This window comes from Cryphonectria parasitica (assembly GCF_011745365.1).
Source record: "Cryphonectria parasitica EP155 unplaced genomic scaffold M406scaffold_1, whole genome shotgun sequence".
NCBI classification, from domain to species: domain Eukaryota; kingdom Fungi; phylum Ascomycota; class Sordariomycetes; order Diaporthales; family Cryphonectriaceae; genus Cryphonectria; species Cryphonectria parasitica.
In genome coordinates, this window is record NW_024468909.1 from 3,013,576 (window position 1) to 3,030,421 (window position 16,846).

The 16,846-nt window shown below is 54.2% G+C and overlaps 5 protein-coding genes across 5 annotated transcripts; 3 read left to right on the forward strand and 2 right to left on the reverse strand.

Moving 5' to 3' along the window:
• Positions 1 to 472: 472 nt before the first annotated feature.
• M406DRAFT_335962 (uncharacterized protein) lies at positions 473 to 2,536 on the reverse strand (the record flags this gene model as incomplete). Its single annotated transcript, XM_040921089.1, has 4 exons — positions 473 to 623; positions 680 to 1,210; positions 1,299 to 2,243; positions 2,319 to 2,536. 4 exons carry the CDS (start codon positions 2,534 to 2,536, stop codon positions 473 to 475), a joined length of 1,845 nt encoding a protein of 614 aa, XP_040781216.1.
• Positions 2,537 to 4,603: 2,067 nt separating this feature from the next.
• Positions 4,604 to 5,834, forward strand: M406DRAFT_248703 (uncharacterized protein; the record flags this gene model as incomplete). The annotated part of the gene is made up of 3 exons (XM_040916555.1): positions 4,604 to 5,182; positions 5,253 to 5,558; positions 5,628 to 5,834. The coding sequence occupies 3 exons, from the start codon at positions 4,604 to 4,606 to the stop codon at positions 5,832 to 5,834; spliced, it is 1,092 nt and encodes a 363-aa protein (XP_040781217.1).
• A 997-nt stretch (positions 5,835 to 6,831) lies between these two features.
• On the forward strand, positions 6,832 to 7,832 carry M406DRAFT_66675 (uncharacterized protein; the record flags this gene model as incomplete). The annotated part of the gene is made up of 3 exons (XM_040925012.1): positions 6,832 to 7,070; positions 7,664 to 7,701; positions 7,744 to 7,832. 3 exons carry the CDS (start codon positions 6,832 to 6,834, stop codon positions 7,830 to 7,832), a joined length of 366 nt encoding a protein of 121 aa, XP_040781218.1.
• Positions 7,833 to 12,228: 4,396 nt separating this feature from the next.
• On the reverse strand, positions 12,229 to 14,139 carry M406DRAFT_325709 (cytochrome P450; the record flags this gene model as incomplete). Its single annotated transcript, XM_040920017.1, has 3 exons — positions 12,229 to 12,414; positions 12,590 to 13,010; positions 13,139 to 14,139. The coding sequence occupies 3 exons, from the start codon at positions 14,137 to 14,139 to the stop codon at positions 12,229 to 12,231; spliced, it is 1,608 nt and encodes a 535-aa protein (XP_040781219.1).
• A 1,712-nt stretch (positions 14,140 to 15,851) lies between these two features.
• M406DRAFT_335965 (uncharacterized protein) lies at positions 15,852 to 16,729 on the forward strand (the record flags this gene model as incomplete). Its single annotated transcript, XM_040921090.1, has 3 exons — positions 15,852 to 15,986; positions 16,035 to 16,226; positions 16,310 to 16,729. The coding sequence occupies 3 exons, from the start codon at positions 15,852 to 15,854 to the stop codon at positions 16,727 to 16,729; spliced, it is 747 nt and encodes a 248-aa protein (XP_040781220.1).
• Positions 16,730 to 16,846: the final 117 nt, after the last annotated feature.

Consider the following 16,846-nt stretch of genomic DNA (forward strand, 5'->3'; position numbering starts at 1 on the left):
AAGCGCACAGCCGACCCACAGGAAGTAGAGGGGGTCGTACATGCATGCATGCGTGTGTGGCCGGTTGTGCGAGTCCGCGTAAGTAAATGGGAACACACGATAGACTCAGATGATGTCTCACCGCGCACATGTCCCCGAGAAACACGAGATGGAGAAAAGCAACCACAGACAAGTTTGACGTAGAGTGATCCGGGCCATGCCGATGCCGGACGTGGTGGCTTTATCAGTTTGGCTTTATACCTAGATGCTATCTAGATGTCAGGGTATTGAATCGCTGTCTATAATATCTATTATGTGGACAAAAAGGCCGTCGTCGGCCAGGACAGTAAAGTAGGAAAATCGTAATGCCTCTTTCGGGTATTCGATGCTGTTCGCCAACTTATGCTCATGATCCATCCATCTTCAGAATAGAACCCTAGGGCTCACTTCTTGCGGGGTTTGAGCCTGGCAAAGGTCATGCAGAGCGACGCAACTAAAGCCGCTTCTTTTTGTTTGCCTTGCGCCTAGTTTTCCTGGCCCGCAGGATATGGCGCCGCTGCATGAAGTTCTTCAGCCCGTCCCAGATGATATGCCGCATCAACACAAGCACTGTCGCGAACGACATGGGTACGGCAATCTTCCAGCTGTGAGGGAATCAGTCTTGTCCACCTCTAGAGATTGCGGACCAGTGGTCACTCACAAGAACAAAATGCCTCTGTCGAGGTCATCGAATGGCTGGAAATTCTGGCCAAAGTATCCAGTCAAGAAAGTCAAGGGCAGGAAGAAGATGGTCGCTAGTGTAAGCTGCTTCATCGACTCGTTCTGGTAAGCCGAGATGGTGTTGAAGATGAGGTCAATCAACCCGTCGGCTTGAGCCTTGATGCTGTTCAGGGACTCGGTGATGAGAACACAGTGATCCAGAACATCTCCAAGATATGTATGTGTCATTGGGGTGATGATGACGCCTCGTGAAGGATCTTGCAGGTGCAGGGCGGCCGACTCTTGTGACAATTCTGATTTATGGTCTCGTAACGCATTGATCAGGTTGACAACGGGGTTGATGATGGCCAGAACCTTGTTAATCTCGTTGATGACAATGTATAACTTCTTTGTGTGAGTGACATCTGGCCGTGTAAGAACGTCAAGCTCGAGATCGCCAATCACATCCGCGTAGACTGAAGCCACGGGGATGGCCAAATCAATGGCTGCGTCTATGATGGCTTGGCCGACCCTGCTTGGACGTTAGAACTTGAAACCTTTTTCTTGTTTTCTCTTTCTTCTTTTGTTGGATGAAGACAGAGTAAGGAAGAACAGCTTACATGCTTGCGTCGCAAGACTGCCGGAGAACAGTGTCATTGGTATACAAGCGCTTGAGAATTGGCTTCTCCACAACGTCTGCAGAGAGCTCAAAGAATGAGATGATGGTGTTGTCGTTGGTGATGAACATGGAGACCTGTTCTGCTATGACGCCGAGCTGGTGTGGTGCAAGGGCTGAATGCTTTTCGAAATACTCAATCTTGGCCTCATTGGGTCCAGCCTGGTAACGCTGCAGCGTCCTTTCGAGGGTCTCTCCAGATGCCTCGGAGAGACCAGTTTCGTAGGCTTTGAGGTGCTGCAGGGTTTCGAGCCCATTCTCCATGGACTTCTCCGACCGCTGGGGCCGCTTAGGCTGCCGGGCCATTCCAAACATCGACCTGAGAGATTTCGAGATACCCTTGGTGATGCGCGAGCCTCTGTTGCTGCGCGCACTCCTACCGCTTTGGCTTCTGGCGTCCGAATCTGCATCTGAGTCGTCGTCGCTTGAAGTCTGGTCGCACACGTGGGCCAGTTTCAGCATGGTGAAGATGACGAAGGCATGGTTCGCGTACCAGTCCGTCTTGGTTCTATTCCTGGTGTTCATGATATCTTCGATAGAGAGCTTGTGCAGCCTCTTGTATTTTCCCAGGGTCGCGATGACATCCCAGCTCAGACCGTTGACGTTGATCCACCGGCACCTGGCCCACTCTGGCTGGGGCTCTTTCAAGAAGAGCGAGAGAGTCTCGTTTGTCATGGACTTGACGTCGATATCGTCGTGCGAGAAGTCGACGACCGTGATTTCGCACGTTGCTGTCAGGTTGAGCATCGAGCCGTGACCACCATCCGTCTTGTAGGGGTCGAGACCAGGCTCTGCTCCGGGCTGCCAGCCCCGTCGAGGCATATCAAATTCGCTGAAGTCTTCAATGCTCTTAAAGGTATTTGCTCGCGTGAATCGACGTCGAATCGGACTGACGGGCGATGGAGCGGCACGGTTCTCGGGAAGGGCAGTGTCTGATCTGGTGGGACGCTGCGAGGCTGCTGACATGGGCGGACTCAAGGTCGGACCAGTGCCAGCGGCGGCGGGGTCATCTGCAAAGTGAGCGTGATGAGACTGGCGCTCTGGAGTAGTGACTGTAGCTGTGGCTGTCGGGACAGCGGTGTCGGTGACGGCCTGCGTCAAGGGGGCAGCGGCGAAGTCTCGCGTCGTGATCTGGAGAGCGGGCGCCAGGCGCGCCTGATCGTCGCCATCCTGGGATGTCATTGTGACTGGATTTGTGGGAGGGGGCAGGAAGAAGGACACTCGGATCGCAACCAAAGCTAGAAACCAGGAGAGTATATACACATTCCGAGGTCGCTCTCGACTTGGATGGGGAGGAAAGCAAGGCAGCAACGGCGACGGATTCAGCCCGCTGCAACAAATTATTTGGTAAGAAAGAGAAAGGAGGGAGGAGGGTGGAGGGAGGAGGAGGAGGAGGAGGAGGAGGAGGGGGTGACGGCCCTAAGGCACTCGAACTCTCCTTGTGTGGTAGTAGTTCCAGGGTCTGCGACTCGAGCAGGGGTCCTGACAGCTGCAGCAGTTGGTCCTTTAAATTAGCGGGACCAACCAACGTTCGGCAGCTGAAAAAGCGCTGGTCCTAAGGGAGACACGTTCGTCTGACGCGCGGAAGACTGGAGAAAGAAAAAAAAAAAAAAAGAAAACATGATGCATCTTATCTCACTCAGCCCTTCTTTAACTGCAGATCAGATGAAAATAGGAGATATCCAAAGACTTCAAAGAAAATCCTTGGACATGGCACACTTCGGACGGCATGAAGTCGATTCTGCTTACTAAGTAATCAATCACATGGTTGAGGCGAGCATCCCACCTTTTCCAACATTCCTCCACATGGAAGGAAGTCTCCACGGGCACATAAATAATTCAAGGAAGATCATGTTGAAGATCTACTCACATGTTAGCATCTCATCGGCTGGTTAATCTGTAGGCTTCTTCCTCGACTCCTCACGCGTGCTAGGCAAGTGTTGCAATAGTTGGCGATCGATACAGGCCAGTTCAACGCCGGACGTGCTTTCTTCCTTCTCAGCCCCACCCCCCCCCCGGCAATTAGTAGCCGCGATGTCACCCCCAGTCGACGGGAAGACGAATGAACAAACATCTTGCTGCGCGCGTCCTAGATATACCATAACGATGGAGACAGCGAGGCAGCGTGGCCCAAGGGCGCTCTCTCGACGATAGTAACCACCATATTTGAGCACTTTTACGCGAGATATCGCACCAATCGACTTGGTCATCCATCATAGCTCCTCGGCTTTGGTACTCTGATCGCCTTGTTTGGACGTCAATGTCTTACCCAAGTCTTTTCTCGCGTCTCTAGGGAGGTTCGCAGTAGTGAGCCGTACGCGAGCTTCCCGAAATGCTTGTTTCACCCGAGACACGTAATATGCGCAGGGTTCAACGCCACAATCTGCGACCGGAAATTGGCCACTGCAGCCTCCAGCGCTTTGGCGTGACCATCGAGACAGACGTCAGAAAGATGCCTGGTCTGGAGCCGCAGGTCTGAGCGCACGCAAGCAGTTGTCGTTACCTGTCAGCACGGGGGTGGGGCAAGTCGAGGCGGTGGCGGCGGCGGCGACGACGACGACGATGATGACGATGATGATGACGAAGAGGCCACTTTTAGACGGCTGTGGACTATCCCCAGGTAGCTGAGACCGCCAGAGTCTCCCTACAGCCTCGTCAATTCGATCCATCACCGGATTGGTGCTGGGCTTTGCTGATAATACTGCATGATGTACGCGCCCGCCGAGGCAGGGCCTTCAAGGCTCACCTTCCACGAACCATTGCCTTGTAGGCGGCTGTCTGCCTCGCCCTTGCTGCTCCGCCACGCCTACATTGGGTGTCAATATCTCGCTCTACGGCCGAGACATATCTCTTTGCGGCAGCCGCAGCGGAGGTATCCCAATAAATCACGCCACAACAACCACAGCAAAAAAGAAGATCACCACTGTGACCTCTCTGACCGAGAAGATGTCGCTGAACTATCAGACACAGAGTAGATCTTATAGAAGATGACTCTCGCCTTCGGACAAGGCCGGTGTCCTGGCTCTTTGTATAAACCAGCGATCAACTCCCAACTGGCGCTCCATCAGACCGAGACATTCGCTTCCTAAGCGACTTACACCTCTCCCTTGATGGTTATCTTTGGATCTGGCATCGCCGACTCTTGTTCAGCTTTATTAAATCCCATCTGACCCCAAGGCCATCCTATGCGGTACTGACACGAAACGGCCATCTGACATTCATTGGACGTCCTGTTTATACGGAACAGCCATGCCTCCCGTACTCACAGCCTTCACATCCCCTCAAGGCCCCTTGCTCTCTCTTCGGCGAGAAGTATACCGACTGACCGGTTTTCAGAAGGGCTACAACTTCCTTCTATGGTGTATCTTCGCCGTTGGCAGCTTGATTTTTTCTCTCAGCCGCGTGGGGTTTCTTGACTATTTTGGGGTCTTCTGCAGGAGGAACCACCTCTCCAGGGGCCATCATGCTGCACCCGGCGAGTGCTATTACTTCTTGAACGGCGGCCAGGAGCAGATTGGCATGATGCTACACTTGTACAGCATCATACCGTGCTGTATCCTGTTATTCTTTCAGTTCATACCCGTCTTCCGTCAGAGATGGGTCCTCTTCCACCGCATCAATGGGCACGCGGTCATCTTGCTCATGGGAGTTGCTATTGTCGGCGCCCTGATGGCTCTCCCGGGCTCGTTTGGAGGTGACGCGGGTTGGCAGGCCATGGTGTTAATCCACAGCACTATGATCATCACAGGCCTGACCCTGGCCATGGCGAATATCAGGAGTCTGCAGATCGAGCAGCACCGGGCGTGGATGCTGAGGACCTGGATCTGGGTAGGCCGCACCAACCACCAAACGCCCCCGCCCCCAGTCCTGTCTATGGCTCTGCTGACACACTTGGTAGGCATTTTGCACCATCACTATGCGTGCCATCCAGCAGATCGCCGCCCGTGTGCTTAGCAAGCAGGGCCATGTCGCCCTGCGGCCCTGCGCCCAGATCATGAGCGACGGCGTCCTGCCTGCTGCCGTCATTGAGCAGAAGTGGCCCGGCTGCGCGGCGTTCTTCTCTGGGGAGAGCCTGGACCAGACGGTCCTTGTCTCCGCGGACTATTATGGTCTCCCGATCGAGATCAACGTCGCTTTGTCGATTGCCTCGGGCCTCTCGGGCTTCCTGGCGCTGCTAGTTCATGTCATCGGTGCCGAGATATATGTGAGTGCCAACGTGCCCAACAGTACTTAGATTTGGGGTAAAAACCTCTCGACTGACCTGGCATGACAGCTCCATCTGACCCCAGCCGAGTCCGAGCGCCTCCGCCATATCTCGTACCACAAGCAGGTGGCTGCCGGGCTGAGGTATCCAGGACGTGCTGGTCTGACTGCTGACCGGTTCGGAGACGCTGCACTGTGGTGTCCCCATGTTGAGGAGAAAGGGCATGTCGACGACGACAGTCTATCCATTAGGTCTACGGATCCTCCTCGAAAATAATGAACGAGCATACGGCAGTCTCATTATTCGTAATATATGAAATTTAGTGAAGAAAGATAATATTTCCCCCGCCTAGAGAAACTAGAGTTCAGCTGAAGTCGAGAGACTAATGAATACTGTTCACACACGATAAATCGCTTACTTTTTTTGTTCTCATTGCAATACACGTGGTAGTTAGAACCAAGGACATGGAACAAGTCTGTTATCGAAATGCTCCGAAAAGGGTGGATCTGCAGCAACCTTGTTGAGTGATATCATTATCGATAGATGATGATGCCAAAAGTTTGAACAGGATGCCGGCGTGTTGGAGAAGAACCGGCCTGGGCGATACCGAATCCTCGGGACTGGGTGGACCCTGACGCAGATCCCCCAGAGTGCCGTGTGGGGGCCGATTGGCCGGAAGTAGTGCTGATTCTCCCAATTAGGAAGGAGTGGGGCTGACTGAACTACTGTACTTCCAATGAAAACCACCAGAAATTGTATCCTTCAGCTTGAATTTGCACTTTTCTCTATATCTGGGTAGGCTCAAAGCTTTGTTGCAGATCTCTTTCTGTTGTCAAGCCCCAAGGAAATGATACAGTGAGTCTATTGAAAGGGATCAACAACAAACAACTTACAGGCTCACCGACAGTAGAGAGAGGAGGAAAAGGAGACTAGACTATTGTTGTGCCTCAACATCCCTTGTTGAATCAAGTTGAGGTGTTCACAGAACTCTCACGCAGACTGATTGTTCAGAACGATTGCATTGTTTTCATGCCAACCGATTGAACAGCAGAGGACCGCCAGAAGTACATAAACTCGGCATCCAGAGAGAGAGTCGACATGGCAGACAAATGCTCTCGTACAAATCTGCAACAAGCTTGGCACATTCGACTAATCCGTTAAGTTGGTAATCTACTGGTAAGCTGATTGACCGAGCAGAGCAGCAAGTGATCCCCAACAAAAAACCCACATACACACACACGCATCCCAGACCGAACGCACTACTGAGCCCACAATGGCCCCTGAAGCCAAGATCAACGAACTGCGGGCTCAGTGCGACGAGATCGACCAGACCCTCATGATCGCCCGGGAGAAGCAGAGGGCCATCTATAATATCGCCATGGAGCTCGCTGTCCTTGGCTTTCCTGACGAATCTGACAAGGCTCTGGATGACTTGGCCCAGGTCGACAGTATGATGAGGGACATGGAGATGATGAGCGTCTCGCTGAATATGGAGCTTCTGCTCCTGAGCGAGTGAGGGAGTGGGTCGCGCACGAAGAAGCGCAGGGGGACCAGATTCGGAGATCTCTGAAGTCTGATCCGCTGGTTTGTCAGAACAGATTACGATGGGCGGCAGCTGGTCCTGCGTGCCAAAAGAACAGGTACAGTAGCTGCATATAAGTATGTGGTACGAGGTAGTATGAGGTAGGTCAGCAAGTCCCTCGGACTCTTGAACGTGAGATCTGAGAGGTTGGATTTTAGGAATGAGGAGTCATACCCTGGAAGCTCTGGATCAATAAGCTCCCCCTTAAGAATGTGATAAATCACAGTACCCATGCAGAAAGATGATACGTAATATGGAGTCCTTGAGGCTTGCCCTGGATTGCAAAGGATCCACGGACTAGATGATCATGTGATTGAACTATTGTATTTATGCTTAGCCACTAAGGTTAGAGTTCCACTGCTACTCCTTTTGCTCGCTTCTTAGGGGAGATATTCTATTCTTAACTCCTATATATCCGCAGACATGCCCGATACACTTTTCTTGGAATAATAGTAGTAGTAGTAGTAGTAGTAGTAGCAATACCTTTCACATTGAGTGCTTCTCTATAACTGAATATTTATAGTCAACTGCTAGCCAGCCTTTCGGAGTCTATCGTGCCTTGTAAGTCGTTGCTAGGTAACTATTGCTCACCTGACAAAAAAGTTCCGTACGATTCTAGTCAGCTCCCGCTTACCAAGGAAGACTCTGAGGAGTGGTCCAGCCGCCACAGGAGACAGCGTGGCATGCAATAATCGACCCATTGTGTGATTAAAGCCGAGTACGGACGAGGTGTTACGAAGATCTGGGTGGGAAAAAGGCTAAGGTGTTGCTAAGGTGGTGAGGCGCCCTCAGCTCAAGCCTCTCGCGGCTCGTCGTTAGCTTGGCAAATTGTAAAAATTTTGTTTTTTTCTTCTTTCTTCTTTTTTGGGGGAAGCGCCCGCCTGAGAGCCCCAAAACTGAGCCTATTCAGGACCTGAGGAGGGACCCCGAAAAAGGCGCGACGCACAGGCAGAGTTCGGAGCCTCGGCGCTCTCGGCTGGACCCAGCAGACTAGTATAGTAGCTGTCGTTCTGGACTAGACAAGCGCGGGAATGCTGCTGGTGCCAAAGCCTAGAACCCGCGGCAATAGCGTGGGAAACACGAGGTATACTAGCCCAACGTGCAAACGCCCAAGTAGGCCTCTTCTACGCCTACGAGTCAGCTCCGCGTCTGGTGCCTGGGGCTAATTAGAGAGTACCAGACAAGGATCATCTTCTGGACGCCACGTTTTTGGTTCCTGGTTTGGCGGATTTTTTTTCCCCTCCCTTTTCCCCTTTCTGCGCTGGGCCCTTTACTTACGCTCGAGGCGGCTGGCTGGGCTTGTTCTCTTTCTGGTGTCGGCGGAGCCGCATGAATGGCTTCGGTTCTCGCCCAGGCTGGAGGGCAGCTGAAGAGGGGCCTGGAAGGGCTGGAAGGAGGCCTAGGCGTCTGCCACGCCTCAATGGACGGACAGACATCTAATTTCCTCACGCGTAGCGGCGATGGGAATGGGCTTGGGAGCTGAATCTTGGGGGAATCCATTATTCGGGGGGGGAGAAGGGATAGAGCGCGAAAAGCGGGCTGTAGGGCATATCATGATTATGTATTAAATCTACCCCCGCCCCGCGAGGGCTATCAACTATGAAGGGATCCAGGCAGGTATCATCCAGTACGTCGTTGCAGTAGGAAGTGAAGAGGTATTCAGACAAGATGCAATTCGGTACCCTCCTCACCGCTCTGGCGAGCGCCGTTGTTGCTGTGCGGGCGGCCACGACGACATCGTCCAAGTCGACAGCCTCAACCAAGCCCACAACTGCCCCGACACTCACTACTCTGTACACGACTTCCACCGTCTGTAAGTCATCATTCCCTCTCGAGCGAAAGCAATGGAATAATCGAGAGCCTCCCAGTGCTGACCACACACTCTCTGCTCCCCAGACTTGACCTCAACAAAGGTCAGCACGTCGTGCTTGTCGACCTTCCATGGTGCCTGTATCAAGTCGACGGTTATAAGCGCCACAACGACTGTGCCCGTTTCCACCGTGACTGTTGCGTACACGACACAGACCGTCTCGGCCAAGACGAGCAGCACCACCAGCAGCAGCAAGACATCTTCGAGCTCCAAGACGTCCTCTACCTCCAAGACGTCCTCTACTTCCAAGACTTCTTCTACTTCCAAGACTTCTTCTACTTCCAAGACTTCTTCTACTTCCAAGACTTCAACTACTTCTTCCAAGACGACTACTACTTCTTCCAAGACGACTACTACTTCTAAAACTACCACAACGTCTCCCAAGACTACTACTACTTCTTCCAAGACTTCAACCACTTCTCCTAAGACTTCTACTACTTCTTCCAAGACTACTACTACTTCTAAGACTACCACAACTTCTCCCAAGACTTCGACAACTTCTTCTTCAAAGACCTCAACTACGTCTTCTGCCAAGACTTCCACCACGTCTTCCTCCAAGACCTCCACTACTTCTTCTACCATCAAGACTACGACGACTTCTTCTACCTCCAAGACCTCGACTTCGTCTTCCGTCTCTTCCTCAGTCGCGCCTTCCAGCAGCCCATCGTCCAGCAGCGCGTCGGCTTCTACCGCAGTCCAGTCCTCATCATCTGTGCTGCCGTCCAGCAGCGCGGCTTCCTCCTCCACTGCTTCCGTACCATCTTCTGCGGCAAGCAGCAGTCAGCAGCAGTCGTCTACTTCATCTCCTTCTTCTTCTTCTTCTTCTTCTTCTAGCGAGGCCCCCTCGTCTTCTTCGTCGGCTGCCCAGTCTTCCTCGCTCTCTACCGCGTCGCCTTCCAGCTCCACAGTGTCTGCGAGCTCCGAGGCAGCAACCACCTCCAGCAGCAGCCAGGGTGTTTCGTCGACGGTGTCTAGCTCCTCAGACCTACCATCCAGCACTCCCAGCTCGTCCGCGTCTAGCTCCTCAGATGTCCCCTCTAGCACTTCATCTGTGGCCGAGTCCTCGTCCAGCTCTTCCGACCTGCCATCCAGCACGCCCAGCTCATCGACTTCCAGCTCTTCGGACGTGGCGTCCAGCACTTCTCTGAGCTCGTCTGCCTCCAGCTCCTCGGACTTCTCCTCGAGCACTTCAGATGTGGCATCCAGCACCTCGTCGTCTCTCAGCTCGTCTGCCTCCAGCACTTCAGACTTTTCGTCTAGCACGTCAGATGCCTCATCTAGCAGCAGCACTGATGCCTCGAGCTCCTTCACCACCCCATCCTCCATCACCTCGCTCGCCACTTCCACCTCTGCCAGCTCCACTGCCACGTCCACCTCTGTGGTACAGCCGAACTGCGGCTGGGTGGGCTGGGACACGGGCTCCAACATCGGCTATTACGCTGACGCCGCCTCGGCCACCTACGCCGGATGCTTGGCCCTGTGTAACGCTAACTCGGCCTGTCTGAGCTTCTCCCTGACCTCGACGCCCGCTTGTATCCTGTACGGCACTACCGTGGAGAACAGCGGCGACGTGGCGGATGCCAGCAGCGGCAACACCTTCTACGACGCCGGCGGCCTGTGCCCCTACACCTCGAGCAGCTCGAGCAGCTCGACCACGGCCTCGTCCACCAGCACCGACCTCAGCACTATCACATCGACGTCGACCGCCCTGCCTACGCCCACCTGCGCGGGCTTCACAGGCTGGGCTTCTGTTACCGACATTGGCTACTATACCGGCGTCACTAGCTTTGGCGCCTGCGATAACACATGCTCAGCCAACTCGGCCTGCCAGAGCTTCGCCTATGCCAGCTCCCTGTCCGTGTGCATCCTGTACAGCACCACTGTCGAGGCTAGTGGTGATGTTGCCGACTCCACGTCTCCTTACACGTTCTATGACGCTGGCGGCTCGTGTCCCTTCGCCTCGAGCAGCTCGAGCAGCTCGACCACGGCCTCGTCCACCAGCACCGACCTCAGCACTATTACATCAACCTCAACCGCCCTGCCTACACCCACCTGCACAGGCTTCACTGGCTGGGCTGCCGTTACTGATATTGGCTACTATACTGGCGTTACCAGCTTTGGTGCCTGCGACAACATGTGCTCGGCCAACTCGGCCTGCCAGAGCTTCGCCTTTGCCAGCTCCCTGTCCGTGTGCATCCTGTACAACACCACTGTCGAGGCTAGTGGTGATGTTGCCGACTCCACGTCTCCCTACACATTCTATGACGCTGGCGGCGCTTGCCCGGTCAGCAGCACAACCTCCACCACGGCCACCTCGACCTCGACCTCAACCAGCGCCACGCCCACCGCCACGGGTCTGTTTGAGTTCGTAAGTTAAAAATCCTCCTTGTCTGTTCGTGTGCGGCGTGTAGACTAACCAACCCTTTCTTCTCCAGTGTGGTACCGGGTTCAACGCCTACAACGTGAGCGCCCCTGTGGCCCCCTACACGGGCTGCAACACTACCTACCCCTACTCCACCTGTGCCCAGGACGTCGACAGCAACGCCTACTGCAACCTGTGCGGCTCCTGCAACAATGCCACATCGTGCACCTCCAACTCGGACTGCACGACCGCCCACGGTGCCGGCTGGGGTTGCATCACGGGGTCGGCATGTTCCACTGGAGGCGCCCCTGTTTGTCTGTACATGCTGGCGGGTGGAAAGGCCTATGGTTGCTACGGCCAACCCTTCTAAAAGGTGGTTGGAAACGAGCCTCGGAGCTTTCCTCCTTTTTGGGGGCTCCGAGTTTTTTCATATCTGTAAATTTTGTTGTAACCAAAAATTAATCTAATTCTTGCTCGGGGAAGACATGCCCTTGGAGTTCACAACTTTTGGAAACCAGATAGACTGGGGAATGCCATGGCCCAGAATTAATAAACATGCAAATATGACTATTGTTCGCATCATATGAAAACGTCCTGAAATCTCGTGACGAGTTGGAGGTATGATGCATTCAACGAAAAGGCAAAGAGTATTACGGAACCAATAAGGACAAGAAAAGTTATGTACAAAGATGTTCATTCAGCTACCTAAACAACAGAGTACGTAATAGCCGATCTATTTGCCGGTGTGAACACATACTCTCTCTTAATATCAAGTGTGACCTGGGCATCAATCCTACATCATCCGACACTGGTTGCCTGTCCTCTGTCTTCTACCATCCCGTTGTCTTTCAAAATTCTACTGCTTCTTCGAGATGTAGACCTCCAGACCTGACTGCACAACAAAGAAGGTGGCATGTGCTTCGAGCTCTCGACCCGGGTGAAGCAGCTCAAAATCAAAATCGCGCAGCAGCCGCGGGCAGACCTTGTTGATCTCGAGCAGGGCCAGGTTGCGGCCGATGCAGAGATGACTGCCACCGCCAAACTGTGTAGGAGTCAGTCAGAATTGTATTCCTTCTCTCTTCTTCTTCTTCTTCTTCTTCTTCTTCTTCTTCTTCTTCTTCTTCTTCTTCTTCTTCTTCTTCTTCTTCTTCTTGTTCTTTTCTTCTTGCATGGGGGGGGGGGGGGATCTGGGATATGTGTTTGTCTTCCTGTCTTACCTGGAACATATACCTCTCCATCCTCTTAGCAGCCTCGACATCAGCCAGCCACCTCTCTGGCCTAAAGACATCGGCGTCCTCCCCAAAGGTAGCGCGGTCCCGGTGCAGCACCCAGCCATTCACGGCGACCGTGACGCCGCCCGGGAAGAACTGGCCATCGAGCTCGGCGCCCTCGGGCGGGACGATGCGCGTAATGTTGAGCCCGACGGCAGGCCTGACGCGCATCGCCTCCTTAAGGCAGGCCTGGAAGTAAGGGAGGTTCTGGGCCTCGTTCCACGAGATGTTGCCGCTGGCCGGGATCGTGCCGTCCGCTACGGCCTGCTTCATCTCGTGCTGGATCTGGGCGTAGACGCGGGGGTCGGAGAGGACGTGCCAGAAGAAGGACTGCATTGTCGAGGCGGTAGAGTCGGAGCCGGCGAAGCTTGGCAGGAGATCCGTCAGTTGGTGGGCGCAAAGAGAGGGGGGGGGGGGGGAGGGCTGGACTTTGAAAGGGAAAAAAGAAAAAAGAGGATGTTTCTGAGAATTTGGAGGGAGGACTAAAGAACTTACATGGCGCCATGAGCAACGGCAAAGACATCACCCTCACCAAAGCGCTGAGGGTCCTTCAGGTGGCCCTTGATCAGACTGGCCAGCAGGTCCTGCCTGCCATCACCACCCCTCCACCTGCCCTCGCTCTCCTTGTCGAAGGGTCTCCTCCGCTCCAGCTCCTCCAGCGCCATGCGCGTGATCAGCGCGTTCTTGGTGTTCATGGTCGGGATCAGCCTCCGCAGCGGATTCCTGCGCCCCAGGTGGTCCATGAACGGCACCTGGCCCACGATGCCATTGTACCGCTGCATCTCGTCAATGGTATGGATGGCCCCGTCGACATCGCGGCCCTGCTCCAGGAAGCCGAAGCTGCGGCTAAAGGCCACCTCGCCGAGCACATCAAAGGCGAACCAGTGCAGCCAGTTGCCCAGGTCGACGATGGGCCGCCCCGGGTCGGACGTCGACCCTTTGCCCGAGGCCATGGCGTCCATGGTGCGCATCAGCACCTCGATGGTGTCGTCGATGAAGGGCGACAGCTGCTGCATGGCGGCCATGCTGTAGGGCACGTTGGCCACCTTTTTCTTCTGCGCGTGCACGTCCTCGCGGTACTCGGTGAAGATGTCGGGGTTCTCGGGCGGCGGGAACACGCCGTAGAACTTGGTCTTGTAGAAGCGCTTGCCTGCAGACAAGAGGGTGCGGGCCGCCTCGGGAGAGGAGAGGGACACCTCGTCGGGTGCGATGCGGACCACGGGCCCGTACTTGCGGTGGATGGCAATGTGGTCATGATGTGTATGTGTCGAGGCCGTCGAGATGACTTTCCAGAGTCTGGTGTAGGAGGCCAGCCATGGCCCTGGGTACTTGCGCAGGGGCGAGGCGTACTTCCTGTACACAGCCCTGAGAAGGATAGCAGCTGGAAGAAGTGCCCACCACCAGCGGAGGAGAGGGAGGAGGATGCCGGTGAGGAATGTTCTGGTGGGAGAGATGGTGCCCTCCTGGGTTTCAAGTCTGTCTACTGGCACTGCCATGTTGATATGGTGTGTGTGCGTGTGGGTGTGTCCTTCAGCCTTCAAGAGAGAACAGCAACACAGGAGTTGAGCCTAGTGTGCTGGGGTAAACCTCAGGCGCCTTTTGGGGAAGAAATGACTGAAACCACTGTAGTGTCTACATGTTAAAGTAAATCATCAGCGAGCGTGACGACTCGAGGTAGCAGGCTTAATATCTAGGTGATGTATTCCTCTTGGTGCATTTCATGAGGAAGCACCTTTTCCCCAGGACCGGCAGAATCGGATTAACCTCCGCCACCAAGAACAGAATATAGTACCACCATCGTCTTTGTCAAGGCGTAGTAATCTCAGGGAGCAATACACAAGGAGGGGCCACCCCCTCGACGAGAGAGAGCCTTTCCTGCTTGGGCGAGCATCTGGGGTTGCTGGGATGATACCCGGTCCTCGTCGTCTTGGAACACACAGACAGATGGTGATCTCTCACTCGTGACGAATCTGCGAGACGTATATCGTGGGTCCTTCTCCAGGCTTTCCAGAATAGACTGTCGGCCAACCAAGTATCTGCCGAAGGTCTCCCGGTTGATCCTGGGGAAGGCTAAGGAGAGACTTGGAGCCGCAGCTGCGGAGAAATCATGGAAAGAGAGAGAGGAGAACCACAAATTCCAAGTACCACGTTCTCCTTCGGTACCGCTCCAACGCCTTTTGGAGACGGTAAGCAAAATTGACTGCCGAATGGGACAAAGGCTAAGAACTAGGCGTCTCGAATTCAGCTTTTGTTGAAGGCTGCGCAACCTTAAGGTGGCTGGTTAAATTTCGTAAATGCATTGTGAGTCTTCTTGGCAGAAACTCTGGATGAACTTTTTTGTGTCAGCACTCAGATAGACAAGACTAACTGGAATTTCAAGCCACGAAACCAAAAAAAAAAGAAGCAAACACAGAAGCAGAGACCAACAAGGACCAGATGTGGTACTTTTATGCAGGACGAATGTACCGATGGCTCAGCTTGTGAACCCGCCCGTGCCTTGGATCAGCTGTCGGATCTCGGTTTACCAGGAGCAGTAAGTATTCATGCAGCCCGTAAAGATAGTGAGTGCTTCAGCGTAGCAGAGTGGTTATAAGATGGGAATAAAACCCCTTCAAGCTGCAGATGTGCACTGATCTCCTCCAGGGCTGAGGGGGAAACTTTCTCCCGTGGAGGTCGGCTAACGGTCGTTTTGTACAGACATGGGCACGTGCTTCTTCTCCAAGAAACGCTGCATGCTAGAACCTACAGTTGTTGCTTTTGAGATGCAGCTATGGCCTAAATTTAAATAAAAAAGAGAGGGAGAGAAAAACCGAAGTTTACCCTTGGCAGCCTCGTCTTTATCTCTTTCTCTCTCTTGGAAGGAAGGAAATGTATCGCGACCAGTGAGAGCACTGTAGTTAGTCATGACCTGCCTAATCCCCACCCCTAGCCTTCCGCTTCAGGACTTGGCCCCCCCACCGCAGCACAGCATACAGCTCGTCCAGCGGTATTGTAGCACCCCCGGGCCGAACTGCGGCGCCCGCTGACAATTGACATCACTCGAAAGAATCCCGAAATTTTTGTCAGCAGCCAGCAACAACTCCTTGCATCTTGGCCACAGACAACACACGACGATATCTGCATTCGTCAGCACCAAGACAAGTGATTGTGCTTCCCATCCCTTTCTCCTCCTCCACACTCATTTATTTCCTCGCTCTGCTTATCGCCAATGAACTGCGCAAGCCCAGTCTCAGCAGCGAAGCTGTTTGTGCAGCTTGCACCATCCAGATGCGCCACGCCGCCGGTGCTTGACTTCCTACTGCCTCGGGGTGGTCAGGCTGCTGTGGCCACTGCCTCCAAGAGAGTTCTCCGCAGCAACAGCAACAGCACATCAAAGACCGGAGCAGGCCAGGTACAACGCGCTGTCACAAGGGTGTCGTGGAGGGCGTCACGAGGTGACCTGTATACGTCCAGGTCGCTGCCAGCATCACCGCGTGTCCCATCACTCAGCTCTACCAGAAGGTTCACCCAGGTTGCCTATAACCCCCAGACCGATGAGGATGGCAATGAGATGAAGCTGGAAATAACGCCCAGGGCAGCAAAGGTTTGCCTAGTTCCCTCCTCTCTCTCTCTCTTTATATGGCAATTCAGACGGAACCCCTTTTCGCTAATCTCATCTGCCTACAGCGTCTATCCGACATCATGAAGAAGGAAGACAACCCCCACCTGGCCCTCCGCATCCAGGTCGAGTCCGGCGGCTGCCACGGCTTCCAGTACCTCATGTCCCTCGTCACCCTGCCCTCCGCCCTACCGTCCCAGCCCGCCGATGGCGCCGAGCCAGCCGAGCATCCCGGCGAGGGCGACGACTCGGGCGAGATCAGGGAGGACGACACGATCTTCACCCACACCAAGGAGGAAACTGCCTCAGACGAGGTGGACCTGTCTGCGCCCAAGATCATACTCGACCAGCCGTCGCTGGAGCTTCTCAAGGGGAGCAAGGTCGACTATACCATGGAGCTGATCGGGTCGCAGTTCAAGATCGTGGATAATCCGGCTGCGACGTCGAATTGTGGCTGTGGGAGCTCGTTCGACATTAAAGGGTTGTAATCGTTGTCTTTTCAAGTCATGGTTGAGGCTGAGGGATTGGCTCATCTGGCTTAGGGTGGAGGGAGGTATTTACGGGACAAGAGGGCATATAGACTTCAGTGGTGCATGGGCGGGTGG